Consider the following 23,016-nt stretch of genomic DNA (forward strand, 5'->3'; position numbering starts at 1 on the left):
GTGGAGGGGCCCAGAATTGAATGCAGTACAGGATGAAGGCACAAACCAAGCCCTAGAGCTGCTGAGTGTTCCAGTCTGACCGAGTTACTTTCTTTTCTTCCCAGGCTTCTATTTTAATCACTACTTTTCAACCTCCTGGCTGTTAGAGTACCTGAAACGAAGCTCTTTTTCAGCTGAGCCTTATGAGGAAGGGCAGAGACCGCCTGTGGCTCTTTACCACAACAGTACAAGGAACATTTCTGAGGCTTTATTAGCTCACCTTGTCCAGCCACAGCCATGCAGGTACAATGAACAGAACCTGCACAGTGATTACTGCAACAGAAGAATGCTTGATGCCTTTTTCTGCTCCAGGGTCTGTGCACTGCCATCAAGCACGAAAGCCTTTTCTTTTTCTGGCTCCAAATATAACTCTCTTTCCCAAGACCTGCAAGCTCAGTTATCCCAGAGCTACTGCACTAAAAATACCCTCTGAGGTGAGGTAATTTAGAAGACCCCAAGACCCTGGAGATAAGGGATGAGGGAAAAAAAGAGGCCAGCACACTGACCTTGTGGCTCATTCTCATTGTTCCTGTGTTTTTCTGGCTGGGGATGTCCTCACTTCTTGTCCAACAACTCTGAGCTGCCTGCTCGGGGGCAGCTTCTCAGAGCTGTGGGTATAAGCAAGACATACCAGGCTGCTACAGTGAAGGCCACCATGGTAGCAAGAATTTTGGATGGAGAATTGACCTCAGCTGAGTGGAAATCAGTTGGACTTGATGATCCCCAGGGTCTTTTCCAGCCTAAATGTTTCTGTGATTCTGTGATCAGGCATTTTCCAGGATATACAACAGCCACAGTGCCACCAGTGCAGGTGAGGCCATCTCTCTTCTGCAGCTGCTCCATCTCTGTCTTTGTAAGGTTCATTGATCTGGAAGATCTGACTCCTAGGAGGTAGCACATCACTGCTGGGGCGTGGGGGGGGAATTGACATTTTAGCCTCTACCTTTAGCCTTCCTCCAATTTTTTTCATGGAAATGGGTTCTGACCCTTCTCTGCAGACTGAAGAGAAGTTGGTGTTTGCCACCCAGCATGTTTTGAGCCAAGGTTTGTGCAGGACAGATAAGCTGAAGCCAGTGATTCAGTGAGAGAGGAGGTGGTCAGGCTCATTCCAAGGCTGCAACCACCTCTTCCTAGTGCCCTCCCTTACCCAGGGCAAGAGAGGAGTGAGTCTCGCTGCATCAGCCTCAAGGCCAGAACCCTTACTCCTGTGATGGGATCCCCACTACACATCTATAACTGCCAGGCTCTTCTACAGCACTGCTCTCACAGAACATACAGGGTCAGAGGCCTGCAGCATTGGGCCTCTGACACACAGGCAATAGAAACCTGAGGTGCAGCTGTTCTCATGCTTAAACATCTCCATTTCATAGCTATAGCAGGATGAATGGCCCAGAGTCTGCAGATGGCTGTGGCAGGGCTGTTGCCCTTGAATACCTGTGTGCTCTGTGCTTCCCAGGGCCAGGCTCCTCTTGCCCAAACAGGCTCCCACCCAGGCAGTTGCAAGTGTAGGTGCTGAAACTATGTACGCCTTGTCCTGGGAAAGGATGGGGTTGGGATGTTTGGAGTGGTTTTGGCCAAGAACAGTGGTGGTAGCTGTTAGCCATAACATGACAGAAAGCCATATCTTCCTTTATATAGACAAGCAACTCTCCTTTTGCAGCAGGGGAAGATCCAAGTTTGCTGTAAGGGCAGCTTCCCAGAGAGGGAGAGCAGTGCTGCTTTCTGCCTGTGCTGGAGGCAGTATAAAGCAGCAGTTACTTATACAGTGCAGACGTCTGGAGTAGAGAATCATAGAATCAGTCAGGGTTGGAAGGGACCACAAGGATCAGCCGATTCCAACACCCCTGTCATGGGACAGGAATACCTCACACTAGATCAGGCTGGCCACAGCCTCATCCAGCCTGTCTTTAAACACCTCCAGGAATGGGGCCTTAACCACATCCCTGGGCAACCCATTCTGGGCTCTCACCACTCTCATGCTGAAGAACTTTTACCTAACATCCAGCCTGAATCTACACATTTCAAGCTTGGTTCCGTTCCCCCTAGTTCCTACTTGACAGCCTAAAAAGTCCCTCCTCAGCTTTCTTGCAGCCCACTTAAGATACTGAAAGGCCACAAGAAGGTCACCTGGGGGCCTTCTCCTCTCCAGACTGAACAGCCCCAACTCTTTCAGTCTGTCCTCACAGCAGAGCTGCTGCAGCCCTCTCAGCATCCTCCTGGCCCTGTTCTGGAGGCTATCTCAGAGTGTGATAGGACAGGGAGGAATGGAGCAAAGCTGAGGGTGGATAGGTTCAGACTGGATATGAGGAGGAAGTTGTTCAAGCATGAGAGTGGTGAGAGCTTGGAATGGTTTGCCCAGGGAGGTGGTGGAAGCATCCTCCCTGGAGGTATTTAAGGGCAGGCTGGATGAGGCTGTGGGCGGCCTGATCTAGGGTAGGGTGTCCCTGCCCACGGCAGGGGGGTTGGAACTGGCTGACCCTTGTGGTCCCTTTCAACCCTGACTGATTCTATGGTTCTGTGATTTGAAGTACCAGTGGTGAATTGTGTTGCTAGCTGTAACACAAAAGAGAACTGCCACGTCCTTTGTGAGGAGGCTGCAAGTGGGTTTAAAGCAGGTTTTGTCCATGCAAGTGTACCTAAGTGTGTGGTTGTATTTTTTTCCCACAGCTCCTTTCACCTCAGTCACCTCTCAGCTGAGTCAGGGATGCTGCAATGTGCTTCACACATGACCACTGGATGGGACTGTCTAGGTCAGGTTCCATGTGTCTGGTTTTACATTTTTCCATCCCTGCAGCTGTAAATGCTTTGCTTCTGTTGTTAGCCTCTTCAGAACCATGTACACATTGTTTCGTGGTGCTTCTCTTACCCTCCAAAACTGACTGTGTTGCAGGGCTGGGAAACAGAGGTGGAGGGGATCCCCAATGGTGACATAGGCTTCACCATCCGGGCTTGTGGTAAGATTGGTTGTCCTCAAAGTTTAGCCTTTCTTACAGCTGTCCTGCTTGAACTTTAAATTCTTCAGTGGCAGAGATTCATCATTCCTTTGAGCCCAGTCACAGGATCACAGGCTGTCAGGGGTTGGAAGGGACCCAAGTAGATCATCAAGTCTAACTCCCCTTTGCTCTGTTGCAGGTTCTCTGGCAGTGACAGCCAATGCTGTACTCTCTTCCTTCTGCACTAAAACTGTACAAGGTTTTGAGGCCTGCTACTGTGTCTCATTTAATTCTTTTTTTTATTCTCTGGATTAAACAAAACTGCTTCTTCCAGTCTTCTCTTTAAGGTCAGGTTTTCTAGACCTCAGCCCTCCCATTACTTCTCCTTTGGACTCTCTCCAGCTGATCTGTATCTTTCTTAAAAGCTGCCACCCAGACCTAGCACTCCATCCACAGCCTTACAGGTGCTGAGCGAAACAGAAGCTGTTGTTCCCATTTCCTGCAGGTGACACTACTATGTCTGTGAACTTCTGGGCATGGATTTCCTGGGGGAGGTCAGAGAGAGCTGCAGCTCTGCCATTAGGTCGGCCTGCAGTGCACACACACTGTACCATGCTGCTGCAGTGGCACAGCCTTCCCTGGCTGCTCACTCTGCTCCAGAGCTGCTGATACCTGTTCTGTGTTTGCTCTGTGTATGTAACTAATGTAGCCTTAAAAGCAACTCGGTGTGAAGTTTGCCATTCTGCACCATGAACTCCTCCACCAAGCATCAAAGCCTGCAGCAGCCTCCTGGCCCTGCTTGTGTCACATAGAATCATCGAATCAAGCAGGCTGGAAGGGACCTCCAAGCTCATCCAGTCCAACCTATCACCCAGCCCTGGCCAATCAACCAGACCATGGCACTAAGTGACTCAGCCAGACTTGGCTTCAACACCTCCAGGCACAGTGACTCCACCACCTCCCTGGGCAGCCCATTCCAATGCCAATCACTCTCTCTGCCAACAACTTCCTCCTAACATCCAGCCTAGACCTCCCCTGGCACAGCTTGAGACTGTGTATCAACTGTGTGACAACTTCAGACTTGTGCCCTTTGTTCTGTTGCTGGTTGCCTGGGAGAAGAGACCAACCCCACCTGGCTACAGCCTCCCTTCAGGTACCTGTAGACAGCAGTGAGGTCTGCCCTGAGCCTCCTCTTCTGCAGGCTGCACACCCCCAGCTCCCTCAGCCTCTCCTCACAGGGCTGTGCTCCAGGCCTCTCACCAACTTCATTGCCCTTCTCTGGTCGTCTTGTATGGCATCAGTTTTCCACCATCCATCATCCTCTGTGGCTCCCCCTCTCTGATCATCTTGCATCAGGCAAGGAACAAAACTTGTGAGCAGCTGAGCTTTGTGCATGATGGATTCTTGCACCAGCTCTCCTCAGCCGCTGCGGGAGCAGCCTGCCAGTGATGAAAGGGCCACACGAGCAGAGTGCTCAGCTCTCTGCTAATCCATCTCTGATGCATTCTCCTTGGCAGGACTGGTGCCAAACTGCACCATGGGTGGATGGAGCCTGCACTCTCCAACTGGCTGCAGACCACTGAGACGTCCTGTGAAAGCTTGAGCAAGCATCCCCAAAGCTCTTTCCTCTGACTCTACCTGGTGGTTTTGATCAGGCACAGATCACTGACATGCTGCTGCAACTGCTGCAACCTCCTGTTGCATGCCCTACTTGCACTACCTATAGCTAACAGACCCAGCATGTCCCAGAGCCCTGATCAATGGCATAGCTATGTCACCCCTGCCCCAATGCTGTTCACCCCGACTAAGCTCAGCCTGCTGGAAGTGAAGAAATGAAGCTTTATATTTCCAGCTGGCACAACCAAAATATATACAATATATACATCTCTATTTACAACCATATACAGTAACACACAAGTGAAAAGTAATATGGAGATACAAAACCCCTCCCAGCAGCCAACCCAACCACCCCTCCACCTTCTTTCCACCTTTTCCTTTAATCTCAGAATCTCTCTTCTGTGCAGGGTGAGCTGGAAAGTTCAGCAAGGGGTGTTAGAAGCAGAATGATTAGTTGGAAATGTGCAGGTGCAGGCAGAAGAGTTAATGCTGTGACAGCCAGGCAGAAACTGAATCATAGAATCAACCAGGGTGGAAGAGACCTCCAAGCTCATCCAGTCCAACCTAGCACCCAGCCCTTTGTGTCCTTGTTCTTATATGTCCCAGCAGAACAAATGGGTAATATAGACATCATCATTAGTTTCTTTTCACAGCCAATAATCTCATTTCTCTCACTAAGATGTTCCAATTGACCTCAAACCAGCACACTGGTCAACCTCAGACTCACAGCTTAGTGGTGGAGCCACACGAGGTAGAAGCCTGTGAAGCTGTGTTCAGTTTGGTTTTGGGCTCCCCAGTTGAAGATGGACAGAGATCTGCTGGAGAGGGTCCAGAAGAGGGCTAGGAGGATGATGAGGGGACTGGAGCACTGCCTGATGAGGAGAGGCTGAGGGAGCTGGGGCTGCTTAGTCAGGAGAAGAGAAGACTGAGAGGGGATTTAATCAATGTTTATAAATCTGAGGGCTGGGGGTCAGGAGGGGGCACAGACTCTGCTCACTGCTCACTGGGATAGGACAAGGAGCAATGGATGGAAGCTGCAGCACAGGAGGTTCCAGCTCAACACCATGAGGAACTTCATGACTGTAGGGGTTCCAGAGCACTGGCACAGGCTGCCCAGAGAGGTTGTGGAGTCTCCTTCTCTGGAGACTTTCAAGGCCTGTCTGGATGTGTTCCTCTGTGATCTGTGCTAGATTGTATGGTCATGCTGTGGCAGGGGGGTTGGACTGGATGATCTCCTTGGGTCCCTTCCAACCCCTGACATCCTGTGAGCCTGTGAGTTTGCTGAAGTACAACGAGCAAGCTGCCCTGCTCAGAAGAAATGAAATGTTTGTTGGCTCTCTCTCTGGAAAGTAAATCCAAGCTGTGGCCAGACAGGGGTTCAGCTTGAAAACAGCCTGAGGATACCACTGTGCAAGTGATGTACATGGGGAGGGCTGTTTTTTTCCCAAGCACTGTGTTAGAAAATTGCAGACTTGCAATTATGGGGAACATCAAAGGGAAGAGATTTTAAGTGAAGTTTTTAAGCTGGAGCTGAATAATGACAGGTCTGAGAGTTCATTGACTCATAAAATGAGATTTTCTGTGAGGGCATGGGTGGAGCTGGAAAGAGACAATTCCTCTGCTTGCCTTCTCGCTACCATCTTGCCACCATTCCCATTCCAGAGAGACTTCAACACTTGGCTCCAAAGCTTGTCACACTTTGGGTTTTGGTGCCTGGGAAGCGAGAAAAGCACCAGATCTTTGCCTCTTACATCTGCAAGCCATGGACACATCATCTGGCAAGCTTCTATCAGCCAGAGAGTGAGAACAAGAGACTCAGACCTGAGTCTTCACAAAGGAAGCACCAGGAATGTCCCAGCCCAGACTTCATCCATAGTCTTCAGAAGTAGCCAAGCTCTCCTGTTTTCTCCCTGCCTTGGCCATGTGGAAGGCACAGGTTGGCTCTGCCTTGCAGAGCTCTGCTTGTGGAGGTGGATACCTGCTACAGCCCTTGCTGCACCATGGCTTTGCCTGTACTTCAGGGCAGCCTCTTCAGATGCCTACATCAGAGAAGACTCCACTGAGCACAGCCTGGATGAAGCCCTTGGTTAGTGTGATTATGCCAGCTGTCAGGCATTTGCATGCTTATGGTCCTCAAGATGAATCCATTCCCTTTCTCTTGGAGCAAGATGGAAAATGCTGTTGTCTAGCATCTCTGGTCCCTGGGCCAGGCAGAGGTACAGTGCCAGGACTGTGAAATGGAATGTCCTTCAAAGAATGACATAGGAAACAAAAAGGACCCAACCTGCAAGCCCACAAAGACCTGAATTAGAGGTGATAACAGGAATATGGGACTGGAGGTTCCATTCCTGATCCTATTGCTGCTGTTCAAGTGGCACTCTGAAAGCAGAGGGAGCAATCTAGGCTATATTCTGCCAGAGGAGCAAAGTCAAAGCTTTTACAAGGAGGAAGAAAATACCACAATTTTCACAAAAGGACACACTTACACCAATATTAGCAAGTGCCTACTGTCTGAAGACAGCTCTGAAAGTCAGTCTGGCCTTAAAGACCATGCCCTGAGCAAGCAGGGCTGAGCCAACAGTAAGCAGAAGAGGGAAGAGAGCACCTTCTTCAGGTGCTTGTGACCCTGAAGTCATGTGATTCCAAAGTCACATCACTTCCAAGGTTCAGGGATGGGGAATCAATTTTGGAAGTTCAGGGAAATGGGATGGCAGGTAGTTGTAGAGGGCAATAAAGTCCCCTCTCAGCCTCCTCTTCTCCAGACTAAACACCTCAGCTGCTCCTCATAGCTCGTGTTTGCCAGACTTCTCCCCAGCCTCGTCGCCCTTCTCTGCACTTCTTCAGCATCTCAATGTCTCTCCTGTACTGTGGTGCCCAAAACTGGACTCAGTACTGGAGGTGTGGGCTCATGAGTGATGAGTACAGGGCCATGATCACCTCCCTACTCCTGCTGGTCACACCATCATCTAATCCACCCTCTGCCCTGTGCAAGAACAGGTAAATGTCAGAGTGTTGGCAATTACTAATATTTTTTTCTATTTATAGTACCACCAATCTCTGTAAGAGAGATCAGTATGTGTATAACAAACAGCTAAGGACAAAAAACGGTGACTCTGGGGATAGTTGCATTGTAACTCAACTCCCAGAAACCAAAGAGGTGGCAGCGACAAGACTCAGCCTCACAGAGGCTTGCCACTTCTTACAGATTGGAGCTCCTCAGTGCTGAGCATCTCCTGCAAAATGCTGAAATTCCTCACTCCCAGGACTGCAGCTGAGACCTCTCACCACATTTCGGGAGGTGTGAAAAGTGGCTTTCGGTAACTGCCTTTTAAAGTGCAAGGGAGGGGAAGTAACACAATAGGACCCCCTCCCCCGTCTGAAGGACCAAAGCCCGTGAGGTCTCCCAAGGAATGTCTGCTTCCCTCCTCCCTCTGTTTCCTCAGATCCCACTAATCCCCCTCTTACTCCAGGGTCTGCGAGTTCGAATAAGTGTCTTGATAAATAAGAAAAAGCTACAAATTAAGAAAACTTCCAGCCCCATCTGTTGTCTCCAAACTGTCCTGCCATCAGGCTGTAGCTGTCAGTTCAGCATTTCTGTCACTGGGTCTTCACCACACGATTCCAATAAATAAAACTTGGCCTTTTCTCTTCAAACCCTGATGATTTCCAGATTTCCCTACTGTCAATTCCTCAGGTTTGCTTCTCAAAAAAAACATCTCTTATCACCTGCACCTCCCTGCAGTGCAGAACAGTGGGGGAAGTTCGTTTCAAGTCCATTCCTATCTCTCCAGAGCAATCGGAGTAGTTTGCATTCCCCAACACTTCATCACAAAGTGCATCCAGGAGGAGTTCCAATGTGCCTGACAGACCAGGATTCCTCAGATCCGGCTTGCTTGAGTTTGTTAGGATGCTGAGTGTCCTGGATCACCAAATGGCCTCAAAATGGAAGCATTCAGGAGGAGTTCCAATGTGCCTGGCAGACCTGGATTCCTCAGATCTGGCTTGCTTGAGTTTGTTAGGATGCTGAGTGTCCTGGTTTACCAAATCATAGAATCACAGAGAGAGACCTCTAGGATCATTGAGTCCAACCTATCACCTAACCCTTCTAATTAACTAAACCATGACACTAAGTGCCTCATCCAGCCCCCCTTTAAATGCCTCCATGGATGATTTTTTCACCACCCTCCTAGACAGCCCATTCCAATGGGCAGTCACTCTTTCCATGAAGAATTTCTTCTTAATGTCCAGCCTAAACCTGCCCTGGCACAGCTTGAGGCTGTGTCCTCTTATTCTGTTGCTGATTGCCTGGGAGAAGAGACCAACTCCACCTGGCTACAACCTCCTTTCAGGTAGTTGGTCTCAAAAATGGAGGCATTTTGCATTGCTTTTGAAAATCGTGGGTATTGCTGTACTTATATATTGAAATGATCCTTACCCCCAAATGATGCATGGCAAGGTGAGTGGTGCAGAACAACTCCCACAGCTACATTCATGCTTGTGATGGCTGAGAGTATACACAAGGAGCACAATGTGACACATGAAGACGCAGCACCATACAGACCATTTCTCCGTTATGGTCTGCACAGTTATTTATGCTGAGAAGTGAAAGAACTTACATCCATTTCACTTCCAGTGTCTGTAAGAACAGAGCAGGTTCCTCTCTTCCAGAAAAGGAGCTCACTGGTGCAATTTGGGGTTAAATTCTGCCTGGTGTTGAGCGCTGCTGCTTGATTCATCCGGATGCTTTGCAGCAACCTTCCAGTCTGCTCTCGGCATCGCTCACAGGCCACAAACCCTCCACTTCCTCTGATCCAGATGAACTGGGATATGAGCTCACACAGCCCTGGATGATGTTGTGGACCAGGCTTTCTTCGGGCTGCCTTGCACTTTTGTGAGAGATACCATCCTGCTTCCCAATGAGACTTCCAGAGGAAACTCAGAATCACAGAGAGGCTGGAAGTGGACCTCAAAAAATCCTCTAGCGCACCCCCCTGCCACAGCAGGATCACCTTTTTTCTTTTCTTTTTTTTTTTTACAGCCCACTTTTCATTTTTATTATTTTTTATCCCACTTCTCCCCCCTTTCATATCCATTTATTTATTTCCCCCCATCTTCCTCCTGTTTTTTTTTTCCCCACCTCCTTCCTTTTCTCTTCATCTTCCTTTTCCCACCCATCTTCCTCCTTTTCTCTCCATCTCCTTCCTTTTCCCCATCCTCCTCTTTTCATCTCCATTCTTTTCATCTTCATCCTTTTCCTCTCCATCTCCCCCTCCCTCCCCCACCTTTCAGCACCACCTCACCTTTTCCACCCCACACTTAATTTCCCTGTTTTATCACCCAAACCCAGAGCACCTGGGTGCTGTTGGAGTCTCCTCTCACCCCAGGTGTGACCACTCTGCTCTCCTCCCCTTTATAATCAGACTGAGGAAAGGCAGAAGCCCTAAGCTTGCCCAACTGGGCAGAGGGATCCTCCTCCTGTCACCACTGGTGAGTCCCCATGGTGCACACTGGGTGAATGGTGGAGGGGATCTAAAGGCCGGGGGGCCTGGTGGCCCCCCGGTTAAGCAGGATAGACAATCGATGGCTAACCTGACATCACCCATGGGTGCTGGCTGGGCTTCCTTAGGCTGAGCTCCTCTATGCTTAGCTGCTTCTCTCTGCTCACTTATGATGAGCTTAAGTATTTGGCTAAACTGGAAGCTCAGGGGAGAGTAGGATTGTGTTATCATGGAATTGTTTTGGTAGGAATAGCCCCCCAGAGATCATCAAGCCCAACCTTCAACCCAACACCACCATGGCCATCAAACTATGTCCCAAAGTGCCATGGCCACACATTGCTTGAACACCTCCAGGGATGGTGACTCCACCACCTCCCTGGCCAGCCTCTTCCAACCCCTGACCACTCTTGCAGCAAAGACATTGCCCCTCATGTCCAACCTAAGCCTTCCCTGGCACAATTTCATGAGGCCGTTTCCCCCTCATTCTATCACCTGTTACAAGGGAGCAGAGACCAACTCCCACCTTGCTGCAATCTCCTTTCAGGGAGTTGTAGAGAGTAATAAGGTCTCCCCTCAGCCTTCTCCACAGCTCCAGGTCCTTTAGCCACTTCTCACCAGGCCCTTCGTTGCCTGGATACACTCCAGCCCCTCAACATCCTTCTTGGCATGAGGGCCCCAAAACAGAAGCTAGGATTTGAGGTGTGCCCTCACCAGTGTCAGTACAAGGGGCACCATTCCTTTCCTGCTCTTGCTAGATCCAGGCCAGGATCATAGGATGTTGGAAGGGATCTCCATAGATCATCGAGTCTATCATCACACACCTCTTAGAGCTCTTCAGGGCCACAGACTCAACCTGCCTCCATCATTTTAGCAGGGGCCCTTTCCATCCCTCCCCATCTCTGACATGAACACCTCCTTATCTCAGTGGCTAAGAGAGCCAATGGCATCCTGGCCTGTATCAGGAGCAGTGTGGCCAGTGAGGGAGGTTATTCTTCCCCAGCACTCAGCACTGGTCAGGCCACACCTTGAGTGCTGTGTCCAGTTCTGGGCTCCTCAATTCAAGAGAGATGTTGAGGTGCTGGAAGGTGTCCAGAGAAGGGCAACAAAGCTGGTGAAGAGCCTGGAACACAAACCCTATGAGTAGAGGCTGAGGGAGCTGGGGGTGTGCAGCCTGCAGAAGAGGAGGCTCAGGGCAGACCTCATTGCTGTCTGCAGCTACCTGAAGGGAGGCTGTAGCCAGGTGGGGTTAGTCTCTTCTGCCAGGCAGCCAGCAACAGAACAAGGGGACACAGTCTCAAGTTGTGGCAGGGGAGGTCCAGGCTGGATGGTCAGGAGGAAGTTATTGGCAGAGAGAGTGATTGGCATTGGAATGGGCTGCCCAGGGAGGTGGTGGAGTCGCCGTGCCTGGAGGCATTCAGGAAAAGCCTGGATGAGGCCTTGGTCTAGATGACTGGCTAGGGCTGGGTGCTAGGTTGGGCTGGATGAGCTTGGGGGTCTCTTCCAACCTGGTTGATTCTATGATTCAGCCTGAGCTCTGCAGCTGCTGGGAGAGCCCAGATTTTCACAGTGCTCTGTGGTCATTTCAGGCAGGAGAAGCTGAGCAAGAGCAGACAGCATTTCAGTCACAACACGGAGCACAGTGTGGCAGGCGAGGGGGTGTTGCCTGCTGGCATTTCCTCTCCGTGCTCCCAGGTTATTTGGCAGCAGAAACGAGACCATAGGTGGAGACCCAACACCTCCTGGCACCTTCCAGCTCCTGACAGAGGCTCTGGTGGCAGCGCTGCGAAGTGGCCTGGGGCGATGGCACCGGGGCAGACACTGCGCGCACTGCTTGTTATGGAAGTGTCGCTCAAGGAAGCTTTCAGTGGAATTCCCACAGTTAACGTGTCTCTGGGACCTGGCAGCCTCCATTGTGTCTGGTGGTGATTTTTCCACTGGGTTTTTCACATGGTCAAGATCATCCCTGTCATAGAGTGGTGGAACTATCACAGGGATGATAATGCGTAGGTAAGTTTTTCCTCCTAGCTTTTAATGGACAAAAAGCCACTTGCGTGTCATGATGCTCCTTTTGAGGGCCGGCGTTTCTCTCCTAGGATGCTGCTTAGATGAGCCTGATGCACGTTAGTTCAGCGCTGCTCTTCTTAAACAGATTATAGTGGGCAAGGTGCAGCAGCTGTGCCGGAAAGGACTGACAGTAAGGGGGGCCAGGCAGGGCAGCCCTGGCACCCAGCGCTGCATGGCTACAGCTGTTGACTCCGGCTGGCCAAGCCTCGGTCGGCAGTGCTGCCGTCCTAACCCTGAGCAGCAGCCGCCACTCGGGAACGGGACAAGCAGCTATCTTCAGGCATCCCGAGTGCAGGCACGGCGGCGTGACCCCGCGAACAAGCTGCGTTTTGGGCTGTGACCAAGCATCCGCACTTCAAGGGCCGGGACTGGTCACCACGGCACGAAAGCGTCCGCTCAGTGACCACACTCTGCCCTGACCCGCGCTCCCCACATGGCTCAGGCCGTCCCGCCCGTGGCGGCGAGTCTGAAAGCGTCCCGCTCGCCTGCAGCCTCCCGCCGCGGAGCCACTGAGACTAAGACGCCTCGAAAGCCGCACTAAGACCCTCGACACCGGCCCGGCCCAGCCCTCCCGGCTCCAGCCCCCTCTCGCCCGCCCTCAGCAGCCGCGGCGGGGAGGTGTTGGGCGGTGCTGAGGGCGAGGCGGAGCCGTCGCAGGTGTCCTATGGCGGCGGCCGAGCGTTGAGACGGACGCGAGAATCGCGCAATGGTTGCGGAGCTCTGGCCGGGACATGCAGGGTCGGCAGCGGGGCCCAGCCAATGAGAGGCAGGCGGGCAGGGGCGGGGCGCTGCGTCCCGCCCCCGCCGTGGTGCGCGCGGCCGAGGCGGAGAAGTGGGAGCGGGCGCCAGCGCCGCCTGCTCGGGCTGAGCGGCCGCGGGGCCGGGCACAGAGGGCAGCCACCAGCACGCCGGACGGACGCAGGACAGGGACGGGCAGCCGCCACCGCAGCAGCAGCCATGGATCACTACGACCCGCAGCAGACTAACGACTACATGCAGCCGGAGGAGGACTGGGACCGGGACCTGCTCCTCGACCCGGCCTGGGAGAAGCAGCAGAGAAAGGCGAGTACTCTCCGCTCCGCTCCCCTCCCCTTACACATGCACACACGGCGGGTCTCCAGACGCCGTTCCGTTGCCGCTCACTGCGCGCACGTTCGGGGGCTGGCGCTGCGCAGCGTGGCGAAATAAGAGCCGAGCCGGCGGGGGCCGTGGGGGCGGGTGGAGCGGGCAGGTGATGGCGGGGCGGGCAGGGAGGTACCGCGACGGATTCCCCCCCCGCAGCAACAGATGTCCCCCCTGTCAGCGGCAAGCGGCCCGCAGGTGCGCCCAGGAGGAGCGGAGACCCTGGGGGTAGGTGGTGGCGCCCCTCAACCCGCGCCTGCCACCCCATTGCCTATGCCCCGGCCCCGCCGGCCCGGCAGCGGGACGGTCACTGGCTCTTCGTTTGAATGGTGTGGTTTAGGGCAGGGCTTGCGCCGAGCTCATGTCCAAAAATGGTAACATTCAGCCCTTTTTTTTTTTTAAACCGAAAGGGTGGCGGCGGGGAGGGGAGCTCAGGAGGAGCTCCAGCCTCGCTGCTCTCTGCTTATGTGGTGTGGGTTTTTTTCCCCTCCTCCTTTCAACCAAAAGCATCCTGTATTAGATCACTCAGGAATCCTAATCCCCGAAACGTTTCCGTCTTAGTCACTTCATCAGGCAACAATACAGAAGCATGTGAAGCAGCGCTTATGCTAGCGGGGCAGGGACCTCGGGTTGCAGCCGCCTGCCGCCTTTCTTCCCGGCCAGTCACTTATCTGCTCCCTCCTCACCTTTTGGATCGCGTCTTGCCTGGCTGAGCTGCGAGCAGGCAGGAGAATCCCCAAACCTCCCGTGCTGGAGGGGAGGATATATTAATAGATATTCTGTAGCTCGAAGTGTGGGACTTCCTGTGAGGAACTGGGAGCAAGTGGGGAGGAGGGCACGCAGGTGAGAAAACTCTCCTTGCCCTTTAAGCCCGTCTGCATCCCCCCTCCTCTGCTTCCATGTGAAGGGTTTTCACGTTCTGCTGCTCAGAGCTGGCTGAAATGGTGCCAGTGAGACGTCGTTCCCCTGGAGTCTGATGAGTTAACTGAAGGTGATAGCTACAGAGATGCTGTCAGTGGTTTCCTCTCTTGGAAGGACTTACGTGGTTAGAGTTGACAACATGAGAACTAAAATACACAAGCAAGGGCATTTAAGGGAGAAAGAGTTGATGCCATGTGAGCTTAGATTTCAACAAATGAGAAAGCACAGGCTGTAATCATGGTCTGGGGTGTGAGTGCTGGATTGCATATTGGAAGACCAGGCTCTACTCTTTCTGAGAAGGGAAGTTTCTTCCTTTTCAGAAGGTCTGCCTGGCAGTGAGCCATATCTCCAGCCCTACGCCTATATCTGGCCAATACATCTTAGAAACAGCCAGTGGGGTCAGAGTGAGCTGGTCAGTATTGCTCACAGGCTTGAGAGGAAATGGTTGTCATGCCACGAGGCTTTTTGCCTTTCATGGTGCGGGGTGAAGTGAAATATCTTGCGTATAGTGAAACGCTGGCTTGCTTCAGAAACAGGAGCCGAAGACTGCTCGTAGAAAGAGGGCTCAACGCGCAGGTTTTGGTACGTGCCGTAACACGAAGGCCATGCTCTATCAGTGCTCCCACCTTCCAGGAGGCTTTAAGTCCTTGTGGTCCTATCACAAGAGGGGGACAGAGAGCTACTCTGTTAATTTGGGTTGCTTGTGAAGAGGGGGGAAGCCAAGGAGGAGTTCTAAAGAATTAACGCATCTGCTTCAAAAGAATCCCAGACAATTCTTTTTGGTGCGCAACGTCTACCAGTTGAATTAGATGTGCTGGGTGTCGCAAGCTGAAGCGGGAGGGCTCCTTCTCCCATTGTAAGGTCACTTGATTGTTTCTCTTCCTGCCAGAGGACAGCTGAAGCTGTTCCCTTCAGCAGTGTGTGCAAGCTCATGGTCTTGCCATGACCCACTCTTGTGGTGTCTGTAGGTAGGATAATCTGGTCTGGGAGTGGTGGCTGCCCTGAGTTGCTGCCCATCAGGTTAATGCTCCTTCAGAGAGACAGATAACTGGGCCCCTTGGCTGTTCATATCTTAAAATAGAATCATAGACTCAACCAGGTTGCAAGGGACCTCCAAGCTCATCCAGTCCAACCTATCTCCCAGCCCTGTCCAGTTAGCTAGACCACAACACTAAGTGCCTCATCCAGGCTTTGCTTGAACACCTCCAGGGACAGCGACTTCACCACCTCCCTGGGCAGCCTTGTTCCTGTCCCTGTGGTCCGAGGGTGACCCAAAGCACTGTTAGGGTCTTGGGGTTTGCTTCCTCCAGAGGTGTTGCAGTAATGTTATCCACCACAAACATAAGCTTATGATGTGCGTTGTAGTAAAACGGTCACTCCATACCTGTGAAATGAAACGATTGAAGTAGTTACAGTTAAAAGTTCATTACTGTACACATTAGTTAATAGCTTGCTGAGGTGAACAGAAGAGATTAATGCCTCCCAGATACTCCTGTAGGCTCTCTTCAGGCTCAGGCTTGCCTGTATGACTCATGTTTCAGGTTTTTCTTCACCTAAGCTGGAGAATCTCTCTGATTCCAGTACTAAGTCTGATTTAAGTACTGCTGAATTGTTGTCATTTTTAGACATTTTAGTGGGGCAGACTTGAAACTTTCATGCTTGGGCTCTCTCTGGGAGAGGAGACAGTGTGTCTAAAGTGCTGGCAGGGCCAGTAATCCCATCAACAAATGCTGGTGTGAGAAGTGGCTGTGTCTTGATGGCTGTTTCCAAACCCAGCGCAATGATTTGGGAGTTACCCAGTTGCAGTGATTTGGGTAACTCCCAAACGAATTCACCCCCACGAATTCACCAGACTGGACTCAGCTGGCTGGAAGTTAAGGAGTGAAACTTTACGTTCACAGCTTAGCACAATGCACAAGCAGATATTTGCAATATATTACAAATATTTGCAGTTCTATGCAAGTTAAAAGTAATACAGAAACACAGTACCCCTCCCAGAAAGTCAGAGTGCCCAGGAGGGGCTCCCAGCCACCCTTCCACCTTCTTTCCACCTCCTCTCTTATCCTAGAATCTGCCTTATGTGCAAGGTGAGTTAGAAGAATCATCAGGGGGGGTTAGAAGGAAAACGATTAGTTGGGTTACACAGATCCAAGCAGAAGCAGTTGATACAGCAGAAGCCAGGAAGAGATACGGACTCTGACTGCCTTATCTATGTTTGTGTCCTCGTTTTTATACATCTCAGCAAACCTATGAGTGAAGCAGATATCACCATTGTTTTTCTTTTCACAGCCTACCATCTAATTTTCTCATTACAATATTGCAGTTAGCCTCAAGCCAGCACACCCAGTAAGGCCCTGTGGGCATAGCTGTGACTTGGTGCTGTCCTGTGTATTTTTGTGTAGCTGGAACTAGTTGGTCTTTGGGAAGCAGATGGTCCAGAGGTGTTGCTCGAAGATGAATTGGCTCCAACTCCCTTTCTCGTGGCTGCTCATGCTCAGCAGAGCTCATGGCAGGCATCAGGAACAGGAAGATCTGCTGGGTTTTAGTAAGGACCTCAGCAGGCGCAACGTGGCACTTGGTGCCATGGTCTAGCCTTGAGCTCTGTGGTAAAGGGTTGGACTTGATGATCTGTGAGGTCTCTTCCAACCCTGATGATACTGTGATACTGTAAGGGTGGTGGATTTGCCGAGCTTTTGGGGCCTGGTTTGCAGGTTTCCTAACCGTGCTGAGGCGCATGTGACAGCTCTCACTCAGCCTTCAGATGGGTAAATAGGTGAGTTGCTGAGTGAATTTCGTATTTGGTGGGTGAAGCTTGGCCTCTTGAACACGGTAGAAGAGATACAGGTCTCGCCCCTCTTCCCGCCTGCCTGTTCCTGGGAAAGTTACTGTTTTGCAGTGCAGGATACAGTGACAGTTCCTGGGTGGAAAGCAGCTTTCCACATGAAGCCTACTTTTCCTGTCTGTCAGAAGAGACTCCCAAAGGTTTTAAAGAGCTCATTGCTGCATTGCTATTCATAAGCAGCAAAAAAAATACAATGTGCAGAACAAATTAATCCACTTCTCACTTGATGTTAAGTCTCTACACAGCCTTTTGTGCAGGAGCTGGGAGTCTCTTCTAGGGATTAAAATACTTTCCCCTTTACACTGCTGAACTCATCTCATTAGTTTCTTCTAATAGCTCAGATTTACAGTGCTGCTGAAGCAGTGATAGTACAAACTTTGGGAGCACCTTTTCTGCCCTAAGGAAGTACTTATCAAGTACAGCTGTTCATGAACTTATAGAAATTCCGTGTTGGAAATCAGCCCCCCAGAACTCCTCTTGCCATTCTGTGCCATGCACTGTGTATAGAAGTACACATAAATACAGGGGAAATCCCATAACCTAGAAAGCCACGGATCTTGCAGGTCTGCTGTGACCTTACTGCTCATTATGATTTGAGTTTTGCTGTGCTGGTTGCCTTTCTGTTTGAGGTGTGGGTTGTTTAAACGTGGAGCCCACGTCCTTGATGGAGATGCCTGACCTCCAAACCTGCTGGTAGCGTGCTCAGGTGGGGTGGCATAACTGTAACTAATGCTGTCTCTGACAAAATAGAAGTCACAACCACAGCTTCCTTTTCTCTTGGACTGAGTATCCTTTTATACAGTGAGATGTTAAGATTTCTTTCAGTACCATCATATATTCAGATGGGAGGTACATAAATGTGTTGTTGATTATTGATGTAAGGCATTGGGTTCCTTTTCTCCTGCTATGAGTGACACTGTTTGGTACTTGATGGGCCACAGCTAGGGATAGTCGTTGTGTGGTCTTCACAGTGTGGGTGTGCTATAGGAGAGCTGGCCCTTAATACATCTGAAGATCCTGGAGAAGCCTGGAGAAGTAGAGGCTCAGGGGTGACCTCATTGCTCTCTACAACTACCTGAAGGGAGGCTGTAGCCAGGTGGGGTTGGGCTCTTCTGCCAGGCAGGCAGCAACAGAACAAGGGGACACAGTCTCAAGCTGTGCCAGGGGAGGTCTAGGCTGGATGTTAGGAGGAAGTTGTTGTCAGAGAGAGTGATTGGCATTGGAATGGGCTGCCCAGGGAGGTGGTGGAATCACTGTCCCTGGAGGTGTTGAAGCAAAGCCTGGCTGGGGCACTTAGTGCCGTGGTCTGGTTGATTGTCTAGGGCTGGGTGCTAGGTTGGACTGGATGATCTTGGAGGCCTCTTCCAACCTGCTTGATTCTATGATCCTCTGTGTCTCATTTTGCACTGAGCAGTACCGATACAGAAGCAGAACAGTAAAGTTTGTGCTTGCCCAGCTGCTCATTTGCAGGCAGGCAGTGTAAGTCACCAGCTAGCTTCTATCTTTCAGATCAAGCTTTTGTTATTTAACATAGGTAGAATGTTGCCCGATGCTTGCTCTTCAAAGATTAAACTTAAGAATTGCTGTAGGTAGCTCTGAAAGTATCTGGCTTTGTTAGATCAGTTATTTGTCCTTGGGTGTAGCAGCTGCCTCATACTTTCTGTGATCAGGTCTTTGTCAGGGTGTATGCTTGGTGGTGGTTCTGGGTTTTTTTATGAGCACTTTATTACTCATTGTAACCTCTTGGTGCATGATGAGTGAGACATCTGCACTTTGCACTGGCTTACCCATCTAGTCAGCTTGTCTATTTAAGAGAGAGAAATAAGAAGAAAGCCTGCACAGGTTGGAAAGGAGATTGCTTGTTCTTTGAGAGGTTCTGTATTGTAACCCAAGTATTAACTGATGAGAACGCACTTCTCATCAAGCTTTATTGAACTGTTTCTTCTCCTAATCCTCTAGGGGAGGGTGAAACACCTCAAAAGAATCCAGCTGCTAGCCCAGTGATTGTAAAGTTTGTCTGTCTGGGGAATTTCTTGCTGACTGCTTCAGGCAACCAGGTTAAATTCTTGTGCATGTGATGTGGTAATGATGTTTTTACCATGCATAAGTGCAAAGGCTAGAGATGATAACACTGTTTTCCTCCCTAACACAGTACTCAGTGGTGTAGCTTGGGGCATCTGGTATGCCACGGAGGACAGCTTTAAGTAGAAGCCATTTGGAAACTTCAGTTTTCTTGGCTGTCCAGTGAGAAATTGTCCCCTTTAGAAGGAAGCTTTTGTATGAGGTGATATTATCAGGCTATCGAATTCAAGTGTAGCTGTCTGATAGCTGTGAGAGTGTGGGCCATTAAACCTGCTCAGTGAAAGTGTTCATAAACTCTGAGATGGTAGTTTTAGAAGCCACATGTGTTGCAGTGGAGACCCAGTGAATAGTAGCTGCCCTTCCCGGCGCTGAGATGAATGCTCCCTAGCTGCTCCTGCTGTAAGCACCTTGCTTTTCTCGTGTGTGACGTGTGAGAGGTGCAGCCCTGCAGGCTAATGTGTCTCATGCATTTTTAATCACAGGAGGAACCAGGGTTCAGCTGGCCTCCCCAGTGAGGCTGTGAGCCTGTGGAGCTTTGCTGTGCTGTCTCACTGGCATCCGCTTAAGATCTTGGCCTGGACTTTAAGTTGGCACATGCAGCAGCGACAGAGATGGTGAAAACTTGCACGGCTGTGCTGGGGAATGGCCGAGTGCTTCTCCCAGCTGCCTGTGGATTATCACTGTTGTGCTTGACCCGTAGGCTGTTCTCCAAAGTGCATTTATGCTAGCAGAGGATGGCTCTGCTCTGTCTGACAATGAGGTGCAGAAAGCAGTCACTGTAGAAAAGAGACTGGAGAGCTGCACGGAGAAATATTGAGAAGCTCTTAAATTATAGCACAGACAGTGGATCTGTCTGGCTTTAATGTATTGCATCTGCCCCAGGGGCTTGCTGGATGTATTGCTGTGAGTTTTAGAGTGGTTTTATTTACACAGTCTAAGCAATGGTGTTTGGGGAGAATGGGGGACAGAGAGCAGCAGAGTTTACTCTTCTTTTGTATGAGAACATAAAACTGATTTCTGGCCACATGTGACAGGACTAGGGGCAATGGAGCGAAGCCCCATCCCTGGAGGTGTTTAAGGCCAGGCTGGCTGAGGCTGTGGGCAGCCTGCTCTAGGGTAGGGTGTCCCAGCCCGTGGCAGGGGATTAGAACTAGATGATCCTTGTGGTCCCTTCCAACCCTGACTGATTCTGTGACTATTGGAGATAGGATGGTTGCTGTAAGGAATGTGTATAGCATGACTTTACAGTTCTTATATAGCAATGTAAACTCCTCTCAGCCCCTCAAACCCCTGTGTGCACTGTGTGTGTGGGGGAAAGAATGTGTGCAGCATGTTTGGCAACTGCTGGGTTAGAATAATATGGCCTTAGCAAGAAAGACAGAGAGTCATCTTTTCTTCACAAAGGCACAAACTTTACTCACTGTGGTATTTTGAGGATGAAGCATGTTACAGAGGTCTTGGATCTGTTGCAATGAGTTGGCGTAGCACGGTGAGATAGGCTTGTCAACAGCAGGATTGCCTGTCTGGTTCTAGTCGTGCCAGAAGTCTGCTTTATTGAAGCCTGTGGAGCCACCTGCCTCTTGATTTTTGACCCCAGCGCGTAAGGCTGATGTACATGTGCTCAGTGGAGTCACCTAGATCCCAAAGAACTAGAGGCTTCTTCAGCCCACACAGAAGATGCTTAAGTGAGCAAACCCATTTGCAATTAGTATGATTAGATCAAAAAAGTTTGCTTCCTGTTGCCCTCCTGCTATTGCCTTCCCTCCTCTTGTTCCTCTGCTCCATGAGAGCAGAGCTTGGTCATAGGACGTTTGTGGTGTGGCCTGGCGCCAGTTGAACCTCTTGGCTCCCTATTAGGCAGTAAAGCAGAACGTTGTTTTTTTCCACATGTTGGTTTCCTGTCGTTGTGTCTTTCCTGCTCGGTTGGCAATGCATGTACTCTTTTGGGAAGGGCTAGGTCAGGCCTTTCCAGGCCAGCTCTTAGACCAGTACTGCAGCTGGCTGACCTCGGGCTTCTACCTGAGGCTGTCTGCTCTTTTCCTCCTTCCAGATCAGTTGCTGCTTTGAAGCACTGTGACGTGAACAAGTCTCTGGAGACCTTCTGCACCCTCAGTGCGTGGCCCCCATTGGCAGGGCTGGGTTATGCGTTTAAACAGAGAGGATTTTGGTTTCTGGTACAGCTGAATCTTGCATTTGTCATCCTTGTGGTGTGGGAAACAACGGTGAAAATGATCTTGCTGTTGTACTGGAGCCAAGATGGGAAGTGCTGGCAGTTTGAAAGGCTGTGTCTTGGCTATTAACACTCACTACGCAGTGGGCGCCACTGAAGTAAGTCTCCATATATCACCTGTCTGTTGCTCAGGCTGGAGTGCTTTCAGGTCGGTCTCTGAATGCCAGCAATCCAGGGCAATCTTACAGAAACACACCAGCACGGAGAGTTGATAGGCAAGGTGAGGCTGCGGGGCAGACTTCATAGCAGCAACTTGTTCCATATCCTCTTAGATGGCTTAGGAGGTCAGTGGGAAGACAGGAGCGATTTGATGTATCAGCTGCTTGCTTTGGCCGTCTGCTTGACTGCTCAGTGACTGTGTGGTACTGTGCTCTAGGGCCTGCCCTTCAGGATAGCACAGCTGGGCTCTGCTTATGCATTCTGTGCATGGCCTTCGGTTTCAGAATGACCCTTGTGACATCGGGTATCTCTGTGCTGCACAGTGTACACAGACAGCCTGCTTTGCTCCTTCCATGAGCAGAGTGCTGAGTAGTCAGAGCAGTTTCAGACAGAACGTTCATGCTCTGTTTTGCCATGCTGAGGACAGCTCTGGCACTCTATAAAGATGGTTAATCAAGGCCAGCTCACAGTGGAGGGAAGATTGCTGCTTTCCATGGCCTTTGGATCAGGCAGCCAGAGCACTTCCTACTTCACCCTGCAGTGTATTTGATGCTGATCGCTTAAACTCCATTGCTGCTGTAAATGGAAGTTGTGCTGTTACATCTTTGCTCCCTGAACCAGCCTGTAAAGGTCTCTGAGAGATGAGGGAGAGTGAGAGAACCATGTATGGTGTCTGCATCCCAACTGAGTACTCTTTTCTTCATCATGGAAAGTGTTGTGTACATCCCAGAGCCCTGTTTCCTGGCCAGGTTCCTTGGCTCTCTAGCAGATGAGTTTCTCTTGCTACCCAATGTGCTTACCTGGGATTCTCCTCAGTTTATATCAGTTTACCCTTCAGTAATTCTGCTACTTATATGTATTATCTCCAAGAAAACATAAAAATGTGGCTCCACAGGCGGGGAAAAAAGAAAGCAAGTTAATGAAATTCTTAACTGCTAAACAATGCCAAAGGATGGACACTTTGTTTAAAGCTGTTTAGACCATGTCCATGCCAGGGTCTATTGCAATGGAAAATACTTAATTCCCTAAGCTAAACTTTGATTGCAACCGAAAGCATTTCCAGCTTCTTAAGTATTTTTATGCTTCTAGGTGAGCTTTCTACATATTTTGTCTGGTTTGGGAGATGTGGAGATCTTCCACTGCTGAGGGAAGAAAGAGCAGCAGCTCAGAGGCAAGGGTACAGTGGCAAGAGGAGTGAGGGGGTACATTTGTTCAAGCCACTGTCTTCCCTGTAACCCTGCTTATGATGTTGCTGTACATGAGGAACATCTCCTGAGGAAGTGTTGATCTCAGCCACACCTGTCTCCACGCAAAGCCAGACCTTGCACTTTGTTAGTGCTTGCTCATCAAGAGCTTATTGGCAGTGGCAGTTGAAGGCAGCTGTGCAGGGCAGAGAAGGCTGGGTGGGGACAGCAGGGGAGCACATTCATGAATATCAACCAGTCTGTTTCAAAATGGCTAACACGTGGAAACTTGCTGCCTCCAAAGGGTGCTGTTGGGGTACTCTGG

General features: G+C 50.5%; 1 protein-coding gene across 5 annotated transcripts in view; it reads left to right on the forward strand.

Annotated features, from left to right (window-relative positions):
- Window positions 1-10,039: 10,039 nt before the first annotated feature.
- The window catches only part of ACTN1 (actinin alpha 1), a 123,195-nt gene continuing 110,218 nt past the window's right edge, over window positions 10,040-23,016 (forward strand). For all 5 annotated transcript variants that reach the window (XM_064143690.1, XM_064143644.1, XM_064143673.1 and 2 more), the window contains exons 1-3: window positions 10,040-10,076; window positions 11,967-12,094; window positions 12,181-13,213. In XM_064143690.1, the coding sequence (XP_063999760.1) occupies window positions 12,911-13,213 (303 nt within the window). In that variant the 5' untranslated portion in view covers window positions 10,040-10,076; window positions 11,967-12,094; window positions 12,181-12,910. The remainder of the gene's footprint in view (window positions 10,077-11,966; window positions 12,095-12,180; window positions 13,214-23,016) is intronic.

This window comes from Pogoniulus pusillus, chromosome 1, assembly GCF_015220805.1.
Source record: "Pogoniulus pusillus isolate bPogPus1 chromosome 1, bPogPus1.pri, whole genome shotgun sequence".
Classification (NCBI taxonomy): Eukaryota; Metazoa; Chordata; class Aves; order Piciformes; family Lybiidae; genus Pogoniulus; species Pogoniulus pusillus.